Source organism: Paroedura picta, chromosome 3 (genome assembly GCF_049243985.1).
Source record: "Paroedura picta isolate Pp20150507F chromosome 3, Ppicta_v3.0, whole genome shotgun sequence".
Taxonomy (NCBI): Eukaryota; Metazoa; Chordata; class Lepidosauria; order Squamata; family Gekkonidae; genus Paroedura; species Paroedura picta.
Window position 1 is genome coordinate 139,673,667 of NC_135371.1, and position 18,410 is coordinate 139,692,076.

At 45.9% G+C, this 18,410-nt stretch overlaps 1 protein-coding gene across 3 annotated transcripts in view; it reads right to left on the minus strand.

Moving 5' to 3' along the window:
• Nucleotides 1–18,410, minus strand: part of TTYH2 (tweety family member 2) — a 104,737-nt gene that overhangs the window by 27,628 nt on the left and 58,699 nt on the right. For 2 of the 3 annotated variants that reach the window (XM_077328286.1, XM_077328285.1), the window contains exons 3-5: nucleotides 14,978–15,089; nucleotides 10,006–10,226; nucleotides 1,033–1,128 (exon numbers count right to left, since the gene is read on the minus strand). In XM_077328286.1, coding sequence (XP_077184401.1) covers nucleotides 1,033–1,128; nucleotides 10,006–10,226; nucleotides 14,978–15,089 — 429 coding nt within the window. The remainder of the gene's footprint in view (nucleotides 1–1,032; nucleotides 1,129–10,005; nucleotides 10,227–14,977; nucleotides 15,090–18,410) is intronic. The other variant, XM_077328287.1, reaches the window with a different exon arrangement.

Genomic DNA, 18,410 nt, shown 5'->3' on the forward strand with positions numbered 1-18,410 from the left:
CTCACATTTTGACCCATTAGCCTTGCCTGGACACAGAAACAGTTAAATGCAAAGGAAGAGAGGTTGCTAAGGAGACAACCAGGCCAAAAAATCTGTGGAGATACAGTTGAAACAGGTCAACAGGTATGGGGAGAAAGGATTATATTATTCCATTTCTGCAATCTCCGGCGGAACCAGCATTGAGATGAACCCCAGTTCCTGGTGTTTGGGTTTGTGTGTGTGTGTGTCATAGCTCATTTTAGAAAGCCAAGACAGGAAGCATCATCATCATCATCATCATCATCATCATCATCATCATCATCATCATCATCATCATCATCATCATCATCATCAAACTTTTATACCACCATTCCCTTTGGCTCACAGCGGTTTACAAGATAAAAATTACAATAAAACCCATAGTTAAAACCATTAAAACCAATCCACACTACCAATGTTAGGCAACAGGTGAGCACTAACTAACTCCCACTAACCCCCACCCCCAAACCGCCCCATGGTAGCCAAGGGACATCAGGTTGCTAATATGGGAGTGAGGCAATCAGATCACTCAGATGAACCCAGGGAGCCCAGATCCAATGTCAGGACCGCTCGCCCTGGCAGAAGAGCTCCGTCTTGCAGACCCTGCGGAAAGCTGTTAACTTCGACAGGGCCCTTAGCTCTTCCGGGAGCTCATTTCACCAGGTTGGGGCCAGGGCCGAAAAAGCCCTGGCCCGGGTTGAGGCCAGGCGAACATCCCGAGGGCCCAGAACTACCAGTAGGTTTGCACCCGCACAGCAAAGGGCCCTGTGGAGGGCATAAGCAACCAAGCGGTCCCGTAGGTAGGCATTGCTCCATAAAGCATGACATTGCTCCATAAAGACCACCTAGGTAAGAACATATTTCTTCTTGGAGCAGCAAAGTAGGTAAGTCACACACTTAAGCCTTTGTCTGGAACAGATTCACTGTCTCCAGTTCCATGCAATGTCAAACACCTAGATCCTATAATGCACATAATTATGTCAAACACTAAATTCACTAGCAGTGAATACTTACGTAACAAGTAGACATTTTGAGTGTTTAGCCAGCCCTAAGCAAGCAATAAGGCAAATGACCAAATCCAGGATGAACAGAAAGAGGTAGGAGAGCCACCTGGAGAGAGAGGAAGCTGTTAGGACTCACACAGACCTGCAGAAATCCTAACCATTGGGGCACTGATAGCAGCTAGGAGAGGGCATATCAACACCCAAGACTGATATATTCCTGAGCATTTTCCACAATGCACTACAAAAGAAGTACCAATGATTTTTGGCAGGGGCATGTTTTTGTGCATGTCAAGCCACAATGATTTATTTATGTGTGTGGGAGCACAATATTCACTGTAGATGTATTTATGAATGCTCTGAAGTTCTAGTCCTCATTATGCCGGAAAAAAACCAAGCTTGAAAACATGCAGTTACAGCAAGCTCCCCTCCCAATCATTTTTTAAAAATGATATAATAATGCAGAAGCTTGTTGAATGGAAGAATGAGCTATGTGCTAGAGTTGCGTACCCTGCTCATGTTGTGGGGGATGAAATGCAGAAAGGACAAACAATAACTGCTATGTCCAGTTAGAAGTTATTCAATCTAAGGGGGGAAATGTTCTCATTACTATTATTTTTCTCTGCTGAGAGACGCAGAATATAACTGCTGTAATCTTAAAAGGGGCAATGGGCCATGCAAGACCCTGTGAGGCTCCACATTGCTGCTGAGAGGGGCTTCCTGTGTTAGTGAGCAGCTGCTCACACACACAGCTTAGAGAGAACGCTGGTAACAGCCCTTTCTGCATCCTCCTGAATGCAGATTCCCCACCCTCAGCCTGAGAACTCCTAAAGATGCGTCCACAAAAACTTGATCCATTACTCCAGACATTCTCAACTTTTTTTACTATTGAGAAATCCATGAAACATTCTTCAGGCTTTGAGAAACCCCGGAAGTGGTGTCATGACACAGAATAGGGTTGGGAAGCATAGCTGAGTACATGACCCCCTGGCCCCCCTCCTGCCCATCATTAGCCATACATGGTCATATCGCCTGATAATGTTTAACAAATTTTAAAAATATGTAAAAACTAGCAAGAAAGCCCATTGCAACCAGGAATGCAATGGGCGCTAGGACCCAGGGGACACCAGGAGGTGCTTTTTTTTTCTGCTGCGTGGAGCTGTGAAAGGCTCCTACAGGGTTTTTTTTTTTCTGCTGCTTGGAGCTGGGAAAGGCTCCTACAGGGTTTTGTTTTCTGCTGCTTGGATCTGCGAAAGGCTCCTACAGGGTTTTTTTTTCTGCTGCTTGGAGCTGTGAAAGGCTCCTGCAGGGTTTTTTTTTCCTGCTAGCTCTCGTGGGCGTGCCGGCTTGGAGCTCCTACAGGGGTTTTTTTTCCTGCTGCTTGGAGCTGGGAAAGGCTCCTTCAGGGTTTTTTTTTCTGCTGCCTCTCGTGGGCGTGCCGGCTTGGAGCTCCTACAGGGTTTTTTTTTCCTGCTGCCTGGAGCTGGGAAAGGCTCCTACAGGGTTTTTTTTTCTGCTGCCTCTCGTGGGCGTGCCGGCTTGGAGCTCCTACAGGGTTTTTTTTTTTCTGCTGCTTGGAGCTGGGAAAGGCTCCTTCAGGGTTTTGTTTTCTGCTGCTTGGAGCTGGGAAAGGCTCCTACAGGGTTTTTTTTTCTGCTGCTTGGAGCTGTGAAAGGCTCCTACAGGGTTTTTTTTTTCTGCTAGCTCTCGTGGGCGTGCCGGCTTGGAGCTCCTACAGGGGTTTTTTTTTTCTGCTGCTTGGAGCTGGGAAAGGCTCCTTCAGGATTTTGTTTTCTGCTGCTTGGATCTGCGAAAGGCTCTTACAGGGTTTTTTTTCTGTCTACGACGCTGTGAGCCCGCTGCGGCCGGCGGCAGAAGGCTTCCCTTCCCCCCCCCCACCCATCCACCCCCCCGAGGCTCTCTGGAGCCTTCTCTCGGCTGGCGGAGCGGGCTCGCAGCGTCCACAACGCTGCGAGGCCGCTCCGCCGGCCGAGAGAAGGCTTCCCGGCCCACCCCCCAGCCGAGGCTCTCACCAGGCGGGCCGCCATTTTCCGAGCGAGTGAAGCAGGCAATGGGGAGCCGCGCTTCGCGCGGCTCCCCATTGTCTGCTTGGGGCGGGATTGACACTCGGAGGGGCCAATCAGGAGCCGCTTCGCGGCTCCTGATTGGCCCCCCCCGAGTTTTTATCCCGGACCGGTCCCGCCCTAACTCCTCCCCACTACCCCTTACTCCTTTATACAGTCCGTGGCGCCCGTGGCGCCACGGGCTGTTTACAGATTATTCACTCCCACCCATTCAGAAAACCCTTCCAGGGCCATCCAGAAACCTTCAGTAGAGAATGAAATTTTTTTACATATCTTTGTGAGCAGCTTGAGGAAATATCCAAGCGGCAGGACCTTGTCATCATGGGTGACTTCAATTTCCCAGATGTGTGCTGGGAAACAAACTCTGCGAAGCATCCTCAGTCATGCAACTTTCTGACCTGCCTGGCTGACAATTTCATTTATCAAATGGTAGATGAACCCACAAGAGGTTCAGCCATAAAGGTAAAGGTATCCCCTGTGCAAGCACTGGGTCATGTCTGACCCTTGGGGTGACGCCCTCTAGCGTTTTCATGGCAGACTCAATACGGGGTGGTTTGCCAGTGCCTTCCCCAGTCATTACCGTTTACTCCCCAGCAAGCTGGGTACTCATTTTACCGACCTCGGAAGGATGGAAGGCTGAGTCAACCTTGAGCTGGCTGCTGGGATTGAACTCCCAGCCTCATGGACAAAGCTTTCAGACGACTGTCTTACCACTCTACGCCACAAGAGGTTCAGCCATACTGGACTTAATACTGACCAACAGGCAAGAGTTGGTGGATGAGGTGAAGGAGGTGAGGACCCTAGGGGGAAGTGACCATGTCCTCATAGAATTCCTTTTGAGAAGGGGAGGCAAGGAAGCTCGTAGCCAGATGCGGATGTTGGATTTTCGTAGGGCATACTTAAATAAACTCAGAGACATGATAAGTGTCATACCATGGACGAGAATGCTGGAAGGGAAGGGAGCATGTGAAGGGTGGGCGCTACTCAAACAAGAGCTATTGCATGCTCAATCAATGACTATCCCAGAAAGACGAAAACATTGCAGGAGCTCTAAGAAGCCTATTTGGATAAACAGAGAACTTCAAGAGGAACTAAGAAAGAAAAGGAAAATATTCAGGAAATGGAGGGAGGGACAGAGCTCTAAAGAAGAGTACCTATAGGTTACTAGGCACTGTAGATCAATCATCAGAAAGGCCAAAGCTGAGAGTGAGCTAAGATTGGCCAGGGAAGCCCATTGTAACAAGAAAAGATTTTTCAGTTATGTGAGGAGCAAACGTAAAGTAAAGGAGTCAATAGGCCCACTGTTGGGTGCAGATGGGCAAACTCTAATGGAAGATGGAGAGAAAGCAGAAAGGCTTAGCGCCTATTTTGCATCTGTTTTTTTCCCCACAAGTCAAAGGGTTTAGGCACATCTAGAGATAGCAGTAACCAAAGGATAGTGTCTGGGGGGCAGGTTGACATGGATAGAGAGGTTGTCGAGAGGCATTTAGCTGCACTGGATGAGTTCAAATCCCCTGGGCCGGATGAAATGCACCGAGAGTGCTCAAAGAACTTTCCGGAGAACTTGTAGAACCCTTGTCCATCATCTTCGGGACCTCTTTAAGGACTGGAGATGTCCCGGAGGACTGGAAGAGAACAAATGTTATTCCGATCTTCAAAAAAGGGAGGAAGGATGACCCGGGAAACTACAGACCAGTGAGTCTGACCTCTATTGTGGGGAAGATAATGGAGCAGATATTAAAGGGAGCGATCTGCAAACATCTGGAGGACAATTTGGTGATCCAAGGAAGTCAGCATGGATTTGTCTCCAACAGGTCCTGTCAGACCAACCTGGTTTCCTTTTTTGACCAAGTGACAGGTTTGCTGGATCGTGGAAATTCGGTGGATGTCGTTTAATTGGATTTTAGTAAAGCTTTTGATAAGGTTCCCCATGATGTTCTGATGGATAAATTGAAGGACTGCAATCTGGATTTTCAGATAGTTAGGTGGATAGGGAATTGGTTAGAGAACCGCACTCAAAGAGTTGTTGTCAATGGTGTTTCATCAGACTGGAGGGAGGTGAGTAGCGGGATACCTCAGGGCTTGGTGCTCGGCCCGGTACTTTTTAACATATTTATTAATGATCTAGATGAGGGGGTGGAGGGACTACTCATCAAGTTTGCAGATTACACCAAATTGGGAGGACTGGCAAATACTTCGGAAGATAGAGACAGAGTTCAACGAGATCTGAACACAATGGAAAAATGGGCAAATGAGAACAAGATGCAATTTAATAAAGATAAAGGTAAAGTTCTGCATCTGGGTCAGAAAAATGAAAAGCATGCCTACTGGATAGGGGATACGCTTCTAGGTAACACTGTGTGTGAATGAGACCTTGGGGTACTTGTGGATTGTAAACTAAACATGAGCAGGCAATGTGATGCAGCGATAAAAAAGGCAAATGCCATTTTGGGCTGTATCAACAGGGGTATCGCATCAAAATCACAAGATGTCATAGTCCCATTGTATACGGCACTGGTCAGACCACACCTGGAGTACTGTGTGCCGTTCTGGAGGCCTCACTTCAAGAAGGACGTAGATAAAACTGAAACGGTACAGAGGAGAACGACAATGATCTAGGGCCAAGGGGCCAAGCCCTATGAAAATAGGTTCAGGGACTTGGGAATGTTCAGCCTGGAGAAAAGGTTGAGAGGGGACATGATAGCCCTCTTTAAGTATTTGAAAGGTTGTCACTTGGAGGAGGGTAGGATGCTGTTTCTGTTGGCTGCAGAGGAGAGGACACGCAGTAATGGGTTTAAACTACAAGTACAACGATATAGGCTAGATATCAGGAAAAAAATTTTCACAGTTCAGCAGTGGAATAGGCTGCCTAAGGAGGTGGTGAGCTCCCCCTCACTGGCAGTCTTCAAGCAAAGGTTGGATACACACTTTTCTTGGATGCTTTAGGATGCTTAGGGCTGATTATGCATAGAGCAGGCGGTTGGACTAGATGGCCTGGACTAGATGGTTCTATGATTCTATGATATTTGGCCACCCCATGAGAAGGCAGGACTCCCTGGAGAAGAGCCTATTACTGGGAGTGATTGAGAGCAAAAGAAGAATGAGGTGGCTGGATGGAGTCACTGAAGCAGTCAGTGTGAGTTTAATTGGACTCTGGGGAATGGTAGAGGACAGAAAGGCCTGGTGGATGATTGTCCATGGGGTCACGATGGGTTGGACACGACTTCACAACTAACAACAACAACATGACCATGTATGGCTAATGATGAGCTGGAGGTCACTAGTGAAAGGGGGGAGAGCAGCATTTTTAGGCCCCCATTAGAATATTACAACCAGGGGCATAAACTATGTGAGGTGAAATGAAGCTCAAGCCCCCTGGGATTTCCTGGAGGGGACAGTGCCCCCCCCCTTCTGCCATGTAGCATCACATAAGCTACTTAGGCTTAAACTGTGGAGTCTCATCCACTCCTCTCATAAAGAGGCTGCCAACTGCTCTTTCTTTCTCTGGGACTTTGGGACATTCACTTTGGCACTCCTCACTGGCTTACTTAATTTTTTTCATTGGGATCTTTGGAAGTAAGCTGTTTTACTGCTATTTTAATCATAACTGCTATTTTGTTATTTTAACTGTGTTAATCAAAGTCTACTTCTAATTTGTATTTATATTATATGTTGTATACTGCCTAGAGCTGGGCTACTTGGATGGGTGGTGTAAAAATCTAATGAATGAATAAAGGCCCTACTTTCAACCTGTGGATCATCAATTCAGACAATGTACTGGGAGTTAAGGTGATTTAGGTACACTGGAAATTGCACCTTTAGAGAAAAAGAAATGGAGATGAAAGCAATATTTTTGTCTTTAGCCATTGGTGTTGAGGGGCAGAGGGAGAAGAGGCCCATAGCTTAAATGCTGTAAGTTATCATGATTTTGCTATCCTGAAAGTTGCGGCATTAGCAGAAACTGAAGATATGGGAACAGACTTAAAAAAAAAAATCTCTGTGCATGTGTACATGCGGGGGGGGGGGCAAAGCTGGTTAATCACATATACAAAGTGAAGTGATTTTGCTATCCTGAACCCTACTTCAGCCAAATCAATGCTCTTATAATTTCAGATCAGGATGTCTGAGAAGCCAGTATTTACTATGGGTTTACTGTGGATTCTGAGATGCATTTGGAGATTCGCATTGAGTAGCTGTCTGTGAGTGGTGTAGATGTTAGCATGTTCGTCTAAACAGGGGAGACCAGAGTTCATATCCCCTCTCAGCCATGAAACACAGTATGTGACCTTGGGCCAGTCACACAATCAGCCTACTGTTAGGAAAAGAGAAAGGGGGAGGAAGTATTTCCTTTCATACATCAATGAAATATTTACTCAAATTATCTCAGCGAAGGAATTCATGACTTCCTCTCACAGTCTTCTTTCTTTCACTGAGATTCAGAAGATTATGAATGAAAAAGTTGTATTTTAAAACCCACTTGATTAATTGTTATTGGCAAACAGTTTTTGGGAATATAAACAATTTCGTATTTAAATTATTTAATATAGATCATTGACCAGGTTCAGCCCTGTGTCCCCTCCAGGAATCTGAGAAGTCTATGTCCCTGCTCCAGCCATTACAACTTATTGAAAACCATAATTCTGAACAACTTACCTAAGAATGTACAAGACAGAAGAAATGTTGAGTCTAGCAGCACCTTTAAGATCAACAAAGCTTTAAGATCAACGAAGATCATACCTTGAATAAAACTTGTTGGTCTTAAAGGTGCTACTGGACTCAAAAGTTGTTCTGCTGTTTCAGACCAACACAGTTACCCGCTTGAATCTAATGTACAATACATACATTGAAAGATCATAGTTTGAGTCTGATGGCACACTGAAGGCCAACAATGTTTTAATTCAAGGTATAAGCTTTTGTGTGCATGCACACTTCTTCAAATACAATGAATACAAATAGGTGAGCACAATAAAATCAGAGTCCAGTAGCACCTTTAAGACCAACAAAGATTTATTCAAGGCGTGAGCTTTCTAGTGCAAGCACCCTTCGTCAGACATAGGTGAGCAGTATATTAGCATACCGCATACTGAAGATTTTTGACAGATCCAAGGAGCAAACAAGAATAACAAGTTTAGTTTATATGGTTACCACTTGTTTGGGCTTAATTATGGGGGGGGATATAGTGAAAGAAATATGTTGTGATACCCAGTAGCCCGCCACCTTGTATTCCCTCTGGCTGGGTCATCACTCCTGGGGTCTGGAGTAGGGCCAACCCTCAGCTGTGGAGGGGAGGGTGTTTCCTCTTCAGAGTCCTCCTTCTCCAGGGGACTCTGTGGGTGCTGCTGTTACTGCCAAGTTTGCTCCTGTTCAGAGCCCCAGCTACTGCTCTCCTCCTTCCTCTCCTCACTGCTGGTCTTCACTCCCCCCCCCCTTTCTTCCTTCTCTCTCCTTCTCCGTACTCCTATCTCTCACACCAGTTCCTCTTTTGCTCCGTTCACTCCTATCTCCTTCTCCTCCTCTGTTATCATCGCCACCCCACCTCTTGCCCAGCATTTCCTTTTATCCTCCCCGTCAATCCCAGATCCACCTTCCCTGCTTCCTTTCCACTCTCCCAGTTGGCTCCTCTTGCCATCTCTCTTCCCTTTCCTGCTCTCATTGGCCTCCCCCACATTCCCCAGTTGCTTCGTAAGCAGAGGTGGGCCCTTCCACCCCCATTCCCTGCCAGCCCCACCCAAGTGGAGTGTATTCGGCATTCAGCGTCTCTGAGCCTGGTGCTTGGCTCATCCTGGGCTTGCACCAAGGCTCAAGATGGCAGCCCTGGCTGACTGTCGGGCAAGCTCTGCCCTGAGATTGGAGCCAGCATGCTACTTGAGCTGGAGTTGGTGTCGGGTTGCATCCTCACCACGTGAATTGGTGGGTTCTCTTGGGGGGGAGGGGGAGGTCCATGGGCTGCTGAACTCTCCCAGGACAGGGTTGGGAGGCTGCAACAGCCCCGGGAGGCCAGATGTATTAATTCATTAATTAATGATCTTGAGAAAATGGCTCCTTGTCCCACTGAATAAGTCTCAGGGCACATGATGACATCCCCAGGTTGGACCCAGGGAAGCTGCTCCCATTCAAGTACTTAACAGGAGATTCTAAAAAAAACGCAGGACTTGATGATAATGCAGCATGGTGGGACCACACTCTCTTGCCCCACCCCATTAGTGCACCTTTTCAAATGCTGAAACAGTCACAGGAAGACTTTTTAAAGCTCCCCGATTCAGCACTCAAATAACAGTGGCATCCCCAGGTCCAGCCCAGGGACACCATCTCAAGTATTGTGCCCTAAGAGGCAGCAGGGTCCCAACTCTCTCTCCCTATACAGGTCCCGTTATTTTCTCACCTCCTCCAGAGAGGCCACAAGGCCTCCAGACTGAGTCCATGGGCGGAGGGAGAGAAAGAGAGTACCACTTCCTGTCTGATGATGCTACAGTTTCATGATCTCCCCACTTCTACCCTTCCCTAATGGCTCAGGTGGCAGGGCTCTTGAATTGCTGCTTACCGATAATTGCTCGGAGACCACTGAACAGGTAGCCAAGTTTTTATCTATAGTAATGTCCCATAGGGTAAAGAAGTAAACATAACTGGCTTCTTCTACTTGTATTTGCCGCTCCCTTGCCTTTTGTAACTTCCCTCACAGTTTTTTAGACTTTTATTACAGAACCGATTGTATATTGTGAATGCCATTAAAGGTTTTGTTTTGTATTGTATTGTGAATCTAGCAGGCTTCCTTTGCACCATGAAGATGCTCTTTATTGGTTCCTGTTATCTTCAAGAGGACACACTAGGACACACAAAACAACTTTTCCAAGGCTTCTGATCAGACCTGCCTCATTACCTCGGTGGCATCCACTCTCACTTACCTGTAATATTCCACAGAACTGATTTCAGTAGTCACCTGGGACAGGTGTACAGTAATATCCTCCCAGACAGGGAGCCCTGAGAGCTGCAAGACAATGTTGCTTGCCATCTGCTGCATGAACTTGAGGGTCTGCACATAGTCACCGCGAGTGGCAAAGATCTCATTCAGTCGAGCCATGTGCTGGTCCAAAGTTACCTTCATTTGTCGAGTGGTGCCAAAGACCTGTCATAAAAGGGTAATAACATATTTATGAGAACTAATGGGCTAGTATTCTTACATATTCAGATTTTTCTATAGGCAAAATGGTCAGCCAACATCAACTTGACAAACCTTCCATCTTGACAGGCCAAAGGGATTCCTCCAGTTATTATAAGCAACAGACAAGCAAACAGACTCAGATGGGTAGCCATGTTGGTCTGAAGCAGCAGAATGAAGTTTGAGTCCAGTGGCACTTTTGCAACTGACAAAGTTTCCTTCAAGATAAAACCTTTCATGTGCATCCACATGAACCAGAATTTCCTCAACCATTACATATAGTAGCTTTTCTCAATGTTTTTACCGTTGCATAACCCTAGAAACTTTCTTCAGATTTCAAGTAACCCCAGAAGTGGCGTGACAGTGCAGAATACGGTTGGGAAGCATCGTTGTGTATGTACCCACCTGAGGCCCCTTCCATTTCCACCCCATCCAAGCCCATCATTGGCCATTTTAGAATGGGGTGGGTGGGTTACCACAACCACATATGGTCATATCACCTGATAAATGTTTAACAAATTTTAAAAATATATTAAAAATTAATTAACTTTCACCCATTCAGGAAACCCTACTAGGGCTGTCAGGAAATCCCAGGGTTTTGCGAAATCCTGATTGAGAAAGCCTGACATATAGATGTGGTGGATTATAGGGGGCTTTCCGCACTCCTTCAAAATCGCACAATGGTTGCCAATTGAAAACGCTACTGATTTGCCGTTATGCACGACAATCTGCCACACACCTGAAACCGATCCGCAAAAAGCGCTTCCTTGTAGCGCTTTCAGGGAAATCCCCAAAAGTGGATTCACCCTCCGGAAAGCGCTACACTCCTGCAACCAATCTGCAACACTAGCGGGAAAGTTCTGTGCATTACCATTGTTGTGGTTTCTACAAAGTCCCTCCCCCTGGCTCTCTCCTCTGATCTTCCGGCAAAGCGATCGCCATTTTTTTTTCTCCGAGCGAGCGGAGATCAATGCAGCGGCGAGCCTCTGTTTAGCCAGTGAGGCTTCCCCTGCTGCAGTCCCTCCCCAGAGCTGTTTACAGTCACTAAGCACAAACAACAGAGAAGCCCGTTTGCTGATTTATTTTCCCTTTATTTTTCACAGTGTTTTCAGCCGAAAATCGCGCCCGTGAGGGGGGGGGGATTTTTTTTTCACTCGGGGGGAGCGTGGCAACGATGAAACGGCAGGTCAAACACACCTGCCAGCTGGATGGGTCTCTCCGTTGCAACAAAGCAACGCATATTCGTTGCAACGGGTGTGTGTGTTTTTTTTTTTAAACCTTTCTTAAAGGGAAAGGGGCTGTTTGGGAGCATGCTAACGGCCGCCCATTGGCTGCTTGACGGCCAGGGGCGGGACGAGCTCGGCAATAGCGCTTCCTTTCTAGCGATTTTTGCCGAGACCGGAAGCCTGTGGGAAATGATGGAAACACAACTGGATTCCACTACAAAGGCAGGTATGCATAACGACGAATTCCACTATTTTAAATGGCGATTTTTCGTTCAGCAAACAATTTGCTACAAGGATCCCGGTGTGGAAAGCCCCTAGGTGTGTGCTGGTGTGGATTAACTGACAGGCAGGGCTAGTGGTAGGCACCCCCTCACCCTCTCTCTACCTGTATGTAACGGTTGAGGAAATTTTGTTTCATTGTACCTGAAGCTTACCCCTTGAATAAAAGTTTGCTTGTCATAAAGGTGACACTGGATCAAACAAACAAACACATCTCCTGTGCTTTGGCTGGTCTCTCTTGAGCACATTAAATTGCATTTTTATTCTTTAAGTGCTAAGAATTACCAGCTTCCATTTGACACTCAAAATATTCCAAGAAGGCAGTTGGAATCGGCACTTGACAAATAAATCTACTAACGAACAGACAAAGTCTATTTCGTACCACTTGAACTGCCTGTTATGTGACAGAAAATGGTTAAAGCAGGAAAATGGCTGAATTAAAGTATGCCGATTCATCTTGAGTAGGAACTCCAAGCAAAGCAGCCCTTTCCAGTCTAAAGGCTTCCCCACTTGTTGACTTGTTGTTTGATGTAAATTGGGGTTTTTATGGGGATTTTATTGTATTTTAACTGTTTATGTTGTAAACTGCCCTGAGACCTATTTGGAGAAGGGCGGTCTAAAAATTAAATAATAATGATAATGATAATGATAATGATAATGATAATGATAATGATACTACTACTACTAATAATAAAATAACCGATCCTTCTATTGCAATATGACAGTGAGTCACATGCTGTAAAAAAATAAAAATTAAAAATTAAAGTAATTGGACAACTGTGTTCTCCCAGTGGCCAAACCACCTTGTGAAAGCATCTTCACCTACTCTCACAACATACAAGAAACAAAATCCCATTCAAATAACATGCATGCATTGGCTGATGCTTGGGTCAATGAAGCATCAACCCCATAACCTGAATAAGCTGGCCCTTCCCTCCTTCCAGTGTTTTTTTGCATCATATTTTAACAGTCAGGATGCATCTGCTTTTTGAGCTGGTGGGTGGAAAGGAAGAATTCTTTTTTTAAAGAAGAGCTAAATAAAACCTAGACATGCAGCCATCAGGCTGTGAAATCAGGCAGGGCTAATGAAGCACAGCTGCCAAGATGGGGGAAAGAGTGACTTTTTGTTTCCCTGCTGGGTCTGGAAGAACTTTGTCACAGGGCCTCTGGCTGCCTCCCAGGATAGAAAGGAAAGCAGCAAAGCATGCTGGGAAACAAGTTCCAGGGAGCTGATGAGGAATGAAGTGGGAAATTGGCAGCAAACAGTGGCGGAAGAATGAAACAAGAAAGGGTCGCATCTCTCGCACATTATGGGCAGATTCCTCAGACGCTCGTTTGCCTTCTAAATGAAGGCCCAGGTATAGCCCTTTGCTGAAAAGAGTAGTCTTACCAAGAGACGCCTGAAAGATGCCATGATTCAGAACTACCACAGCTATGAAAAGGCAGCAGAGCTTTGCCAGACAATCCTGTTTACTGACAACTGTCATGGCCACCAAGAGACAGTCCCGTTTCCCCCAAGGCTCTGCTGAAAAGGGAAAATGGTCAGCAAAAACACACCCGGACACTGGTAATCTGTAGAAGACAAATGGTTGTCTCTCTATGAGGATTTGCACCTTACAGTTGCTGAAGGAAGGGTGCACTGATCAGTTTTTTTGCTGGAAGACGCCACCCGAGCCAGTTGCTTGTGTTATGCACCGTGCAATGGTTCAGAAGAATATTTAATTAACAAAAAAGGGGGATTGATTCCAAGCTAACTTTTTCACTAACAGAAGGCACTTCCATCAGCAGAACAGAAACGTCTTTCCTGCTCAAGCACTCCATTGCTCTCCTCAAAACATTGCTCCTGGGGAAAGGGGACCTGCAGGAATGGTATGCAAGGCAAATGAGGGGTCTGCAGAAGGCAAGAAGAATGGGCAGAAATTATATTTTTCCTTCTCTTAGGGGGAAAGTTAGGCTGGATCCAATCCAATGTGACCAGTAAATAAACTGATGGTCACATTCAGATGTGATAAGATGGACAAGGTATGCACATCTGAAGAATAGCAATTCTCTATCGTCCAGTAGGATATGGACAGTGGCAGATTGAGACTGCCTGGAGCCAGTTTCCATTCCTGACTTAATTCCCACTGGGGAAGCCACAAACAACTCGGAGCCCTGAGGGCCCTTACCTAGAGCGGGAGACAGCAAGGAAGACAGGAGTAGTGGCCAGCCCAGTGGGGAAGAAAGTGACTGGCCTCAACCAGATAGTGGCCCCCACCACTGCTAGAGAGGAGTCTGGAGACCTGGACAGACCCATGGTAGGGGCCACTATCTGGTTGAATTGAGAAGAAGGGCTACAGTAGGAAGAAGATGGAGGAGGGAGGCTGGGCCTGATAGCAGGAGGAAGAGCAAAGGACAGATGGCCCTGAAGAGAGAATATCCAGGAAGAGGTGGGGCCAAATCTTGCCTGAGGCCTAGTTCCAGAGGTGGAGCCAAGGGAGGCTTCCAAGCCAGGTTGGTGAGGAAAAACCCAGTGGAACACACAGGGCCAGAGAGTGAGAGATGGCGGAAGGATCTGGGTGCCTGAAATATTCTCCTTCCCATTATGAGGCTGATAGGGAGGCTAGACTCAACCCAGCCTGGATGGAAAAAGGTGGGCAGACTGTACAGCAAAGGGAAGGCCTCACAGTGACCTTCACAAGAATGTTAGGTGAGAGGACTAATGCTTCCCACAAGAGGTGCCAAGGGGGAGAAATAATGTAAGGATTACATAAGAGAGCCAAGATTCCTTTCTGGAACTCTATTGAGAAGCCATTTTTTCTCCATCTTCACTACTACATCAGAGAATGCAACTCAGCTGTGGCATGAATATCAGAAAGAGAAGCATCATTATCAGCTTTGCTCACCATATTGATTGAAAAACTAGGAATCACAAACTCTTTGCCCTCCCCACTCCTTCCTATCTCTGTGTCACACAGAAAAAAAGTTGTTCATGGAACAGGCCCAAACTCCTCAATTGGAGACAGCCTGGGCAGGAGAAAAGTAACATTTCTGGCAACATGGAGGTAAAAAAGGCTTCAACAACTAATGCTTCACATTTTTGTCTAGTCTAAGAAGAGTAATCACAAAGGATGCTTTTTCTTTTGCTGTTAAATTGGGTTTTCCACAGATTCCACGGCTATATCTTCCAGATATAGACAAACCTTTCACAAATCAACCCTGTAAATTTCTTACCAGTGAATCAATCCCTGAGAAAGTGTGATTAGCATTATCAAGGGCATAGATCAGCTGATAAACCCCATCATTGGTTTCGCTGTTGCCATAAAAACCGATGCCAACAGCAGCACTGGGGAAAAAAAGAGAAATGTGTATTAGGAGAGAATATTAATATTAGGGTTTTATTTGAAATAGTGAGGAACTCTCTCAAAGTTCAGACTGATAAATCTGCCCAAAGGTGAAGGGGAAGTTTCACTCAAATGCATCTAGCCCAGTGGTTCTCAACCTTTGTTGTGGTGACCCCCCAACCATAAAATTATGCAAGTGTTCTTTCACATAAATTAAACCAAAACTGACCAATGGCGTGAAGATCCATTGTTCATAACTGTATATAAATTTTTCCCCCCCGGGGTTTCTCAATTCAGCTCTGCTCTTGCCCCACTATGCTGATCTTGCTCTTTTCTGCTGCTCCAGACAGATGAACATTCTATCCTGATCTACCCCACAAGGCTGTTGTGTGGATGGTAACCCCCCCCCTCCCGGCCAAGCTGCTTGCCCTGCCGTGACCCCTGTGAAAGGGTCATGTTGACCCCCAAAGGGGTCTCGACTCCGAGGTTGAGAACTACTGATCTAAAATGTGTTATATGTGATGCATACATATCAGACGGTCACGTATCAGACCCTGCAAAAGGATCCCTGCATATTTAACAATGCTTAGGATTCACACAAAAAAGTCAGTTTGGGGAAGGGAACAGGAGTTATGCACGTATGTTAGCAATAAACACAGGCAGTGGAGACAGCAGCATACTGTACATGTTGGAAGTTTAGCTCCAAAGGAAGAATTATGTCTCAAGGAGATGTCCAATGGTATATGCCCCCCAAAAGCAATTCCAAATTCCTCTCTGCTGTAAGCCTTCTTTCCCATTTCTACCATGCATATGGCAAAATATATGATATTCACATGATAGTGTTCAGTGGCACACTTCCATCTCCCCACATATGCACTCATACATTGCTTATAACATGCTCCCAAGATAGTAACAGTGAAAAACAATATCACATAACGTGAAACAAACGAAAGGTCAGAATGCTTGGAACCCATTGACCATTTCCACACGGAGGGCCAAATCATCCATTGTCTCCTGCCTGCAATTGCAGGATAGTAGATGGCACTTTTTCATCCCTGCACACTCTAAAGCTTTCCCACTTTTTTCTGCCGCCATGTCACATCTTTTCCCCTCCTCACTAGTGGTGGAAAGGGCAGAAGAGAGAGCAACGCGCTCTTTACTCAATGCTCCTTGGCCTTTCAATCACTGGAGGCAAACAATCCCAAATTGGGAAGAGTAGCAAACACCCCAGAATAGAGCATTCAATGAGATCGGAACATGCTGAGAAAGTGGGCAAATGAGAACAAGATGCAATTCAATAAGAAGAGGTGCAGAGTTTGATCTGGATCTGGATCACAAAAATAGAAGCATGCATACTGGATGAGAGATACACTTCTAAGTAGTAGTGTGTTTGAATGAGATCTTGGGATACTTGTGAACTGGGGAACTCCACTTGTCACTCTTTTCTAAGAGGATGCTGAACCATTTACAAGTACCCTTTGGGTATGATCTGTCAACCAGTTATCAATCCACCAGACAGAATTAGGATCACTATCGCATTTTACCAACTTGGCAACAAGAATATCATGTGGAACCTTATCAAAAGCTGTACTGAAATCCAGATAAGCTGTGTCCACAGCATTCCCACAATCCGGCAAGGTAGTCACTTTCTCGAAAGAAGAGATAAGGTTGGTCTGACATGACTTGTTCTTGCAAAAACAGTGCTGAGTTTTAATATCACAGCAATCTGTTCCAGCTGCTCAAGGATTGACTGTTTGATGTTTTGTTCCAAATTTTTGCCAGCTACAGAGGTCAAGCTGACAGGTTGGTAGTTACCCTGATCCTCCTTTTTCCCTTACTTGAAGAGGGGGACAACATTTGCCAACTTCAATCATCTGGTACCTCACCTGTTCTCCAAGAAGTGTCAAAAATAATGGAAAGAGGTTCAGAGATGAACTTGCAAGTTCTTTTAGTACCTTTGGATGCAATTCATCTGGTCCAGAAGACTTTGTTTCATTTAAAGAAACTAGTTGTACCTGTTTTTGCTACACAGGATCCACCAGCAGACTCAGAACCGGCCCAGGAGCCCAGCTCAGAACCTGAACCAGGTACAAGTACTCAGCCTCTGGGTGCTCGCCTGGTGACAGAAGCACTAGCTGTTTCTCCACCCTCATGTCCCAAGCCTAGAGAACAACAGCATGCCAAGCAACACTTCATGTTACTTTAGAGACGGTGCTCAGCTAAATCAGCAGCTCAATGCAGGGCTGGCCTCCATGAGTGATTGCAGAGCCCTGACTAATTAAGTCTGTGTTTGGCTGAGCGGTACGCTTAAAATGAGGGTGGAGGCAACAGCGGGCCCAGATTCCAGGCCTCAGTAAGCTGTTTGCAGAGATGGACAAAGCATTCTGGAATCAAACTGAATCTCCATGGGCAAGCATACATAAACTCACTGCCCCTGTAGAAGTAGAAAGCAAATCTCAAAAATGCCCTTCACAAGGTAATAACCAATCCGTGACACTGGTTTGCAATGTGCTGCTGAATCCAGATCAATTTCTGCAAAACAGATCCATCATCTGTGTGTGGAGGCCAATACAACCTGGGAGAGCTATAGCTCTCCAGAGAATCCAAGCTATCCATATGTTCAGCACACCTTGCGTATTGTGGCCCCTGAAAAAAGTATCATAGAATCAAAGAGTGAAAAGGGGCCATACAGGCTAATCCCCTGTTCAGTGCAGGATCAGTCATTATTGGAAGCACTTCTGAATACTAAACATAGTTAAAGGAAATATAGTGCAGTATTATCTCTGCCATTAGAACTAGATTTTCAGAAGTCCAGCAGAAGATTGTCAGTGGTTCTATCTTTTCTATGCATATAGCTGCATTTTGCAACTTTGTTCTCCATCAAGCTTTATCATTTCACTCAATTTTGCCTATGCTCAATCAATTTTATTTACGGTCATAGACCAGCCAGTAAAAAACATAAAATTACAAATTTTGCCTATGCTATTACTGCATTTACATGCTGTTTCCTACATGACAGCCGGTACCTGGAGAGCCAGTTTGGTGTAGTGGTTAGGAGTGCGGACTTCTAATCTGGCATGCCGGGTTCGATTCTGCACTCCCCCACATGCAACCAGCTGGGTGACCTTGGGCTCGCCACGGCACTGATAAAATTGTTCTGACCGAGCAGTGATATCAGGGCTCTCTCAGCCTCACCCACCCCACAGGGTGTCTGTTGTGGGGAGAGGAATGGGAAGGTGACTGTAAGCAGCTTTGAGCCTCCTTCAGGCAAGGAAAAGCGGCATATAAGAACCAACTCTTCTTCTTCTTCTACCTGCGGGATC